General features: G+C 42.9%; 1 protein-coding gene across 1 annotated transcript in view; it reads right to left on the minus strand.

Annotated features, from left to right (window-relative positions):
* Window positions 1-403: 403 nt before the first annotated feature.
* The window catches only part of DCP2 (decapping mRNA 2), a gene marked incomplete at its 5' end in the record, with an annotated part of 6,579 nt that continues 5,517 nt past the window's right edge, over window positions 404-1,465 (minus strand). The window contains 2 exons of the mRNA XM_010160795.1: window positions 404-567; window positions 1,194-1,245. Of these exons, the coding sequence (XP_010159097.1) occupies window positions 404-567; window positions 1,194-1,245 (216 nt within the window). The remainder of the gene's footprint in view (window positions 568-1,193; window positions 1,246-1,465) is intronic.

The following is a 1,465-nucleotide window of genomic DNA, read 5'->3' on the forward strand; positions in this document are numbered from 1 at the left end:
TAACGAGTCCAATAATTTACATCAGAGCAGGTAAAGTTTGCAAGCTGGTATACGCCAACAATTAAGTCAATGACATTCTACAAAACACACGGCAAGTTAAAAAAAAAAATCACACGAGATAAAGAATGCCCTCTAATGCACAGCTAGGAACGAGTGAACTGAACACTGGGAAGGTTCTTCTGTGGACAAAGGCTATACTGCATTTAAAGTGCAACACTTGACTACGCCACTGCCATACTGCAAAGAGAACAAACCCTTCCAAACCACCAGTCAGTCCCTGCATTGCATTTTAAAAGAAACAAACAAGAAAAAAAAAAAAATCCTGAGAAAGAGTAAGGCTGGATAAGAAACCCCCTCAAATTGCAACGGGCGAGCCTGGTTTTTGTTCCTATCAAGTTTGCTGTCAGAAGTCAAAACTTTTCATTATGGCATCATGGTCAAACTTGAAACTCAAGAAAGCTCTTGATGAGAAAGCAAACTTGTAATGGCCATTGCATGCCACAGAATGTCCCTCCACGGGATCTGGCAGTGGGTCTTCACTGGAGCAACACACCTCATACGCTGCATCTGCTTAAAGAGAAAAAAAAAAAAGGCGTGAAACAAATTTTCAGCGGAGCATTCTCAGCAAGGCTGATGTAACACTACAACGCTGTGTCTCAAATGTGTTTGATTAATATTTATGACACAGTCTGCGTGTCTGGTCATAAACAGAAGGAGGTAACTCGAACAGCCACATCTGCATGTCATCCAGTGGCCAGAACAGCCCTTCGACGTGTCTGCATCCCCAGACTGCCTTTCCACAGCCAGTTTTACTGACGGGCTGTTTGGCAAGTCATTTCTTAACAAGGAGAGAAACATGGCCCCATTTTCTGGGCAATAAGTAAAGAACTGGGTACATTTTCCAGAGTAATCCAGTACCAACCGCAGGTTACTACTAGCAGGGCACAAAGCTTTCAGTTACCTTTTACTCAGCCACCTGGTATAATCTGACAGGCTTGGCAATTAAGGAGAACTGCAAAACCAAATGAAGCAGCATGTGAAATTAACCCAGTATAAATAACACACTCGGACGGCCTAAGAAAAATGCAGCTTTGTAAAATTCAGTAGGTTAGCACAAAAGGAGAAAACCTCGACCATCGTTACTCAGGTGCCTTCAGCCGGTGACAATGGGTGAAAATTCATACTGCACTTGCCTGTTTCCGAGTTATCTTGAAGTCTTCTTGCATTAAGCTTTTTTTCACATTTCTGGTGAAGAGAATGACCATACGTTACACACTTGGTAACAAAACCACATTCTGTTTCTCAGGGGTACAGCTAGAAGGCATGCTGGTTGTATCTGCTCTGACACACCTCCAGGTGCGCGCATTATCTGTAACCCGGCACGAATTCTGCGTGTTGCTTTACCTAGGAAATACGCCTCAGGTCTTTCAGAAGTACATCACGTTTTAACAGTCAAACCATTTTT

Source organism: Eurypyga helias, unplaced genomic scaffold (genome assembly GCF_000690775.1).
Source record: "Eurypyga helias isolate BGI_N326 unplaced genomic scaffold, ASM69077v1 scaffold26030, whole genome shotgun sequence".
Lineage (NCBI taxonomy): Eukaryota > Metazoa > Chordata > Aves > Eurypygiformes > Eurypygidae > Eurypyga > Eurypyga helias.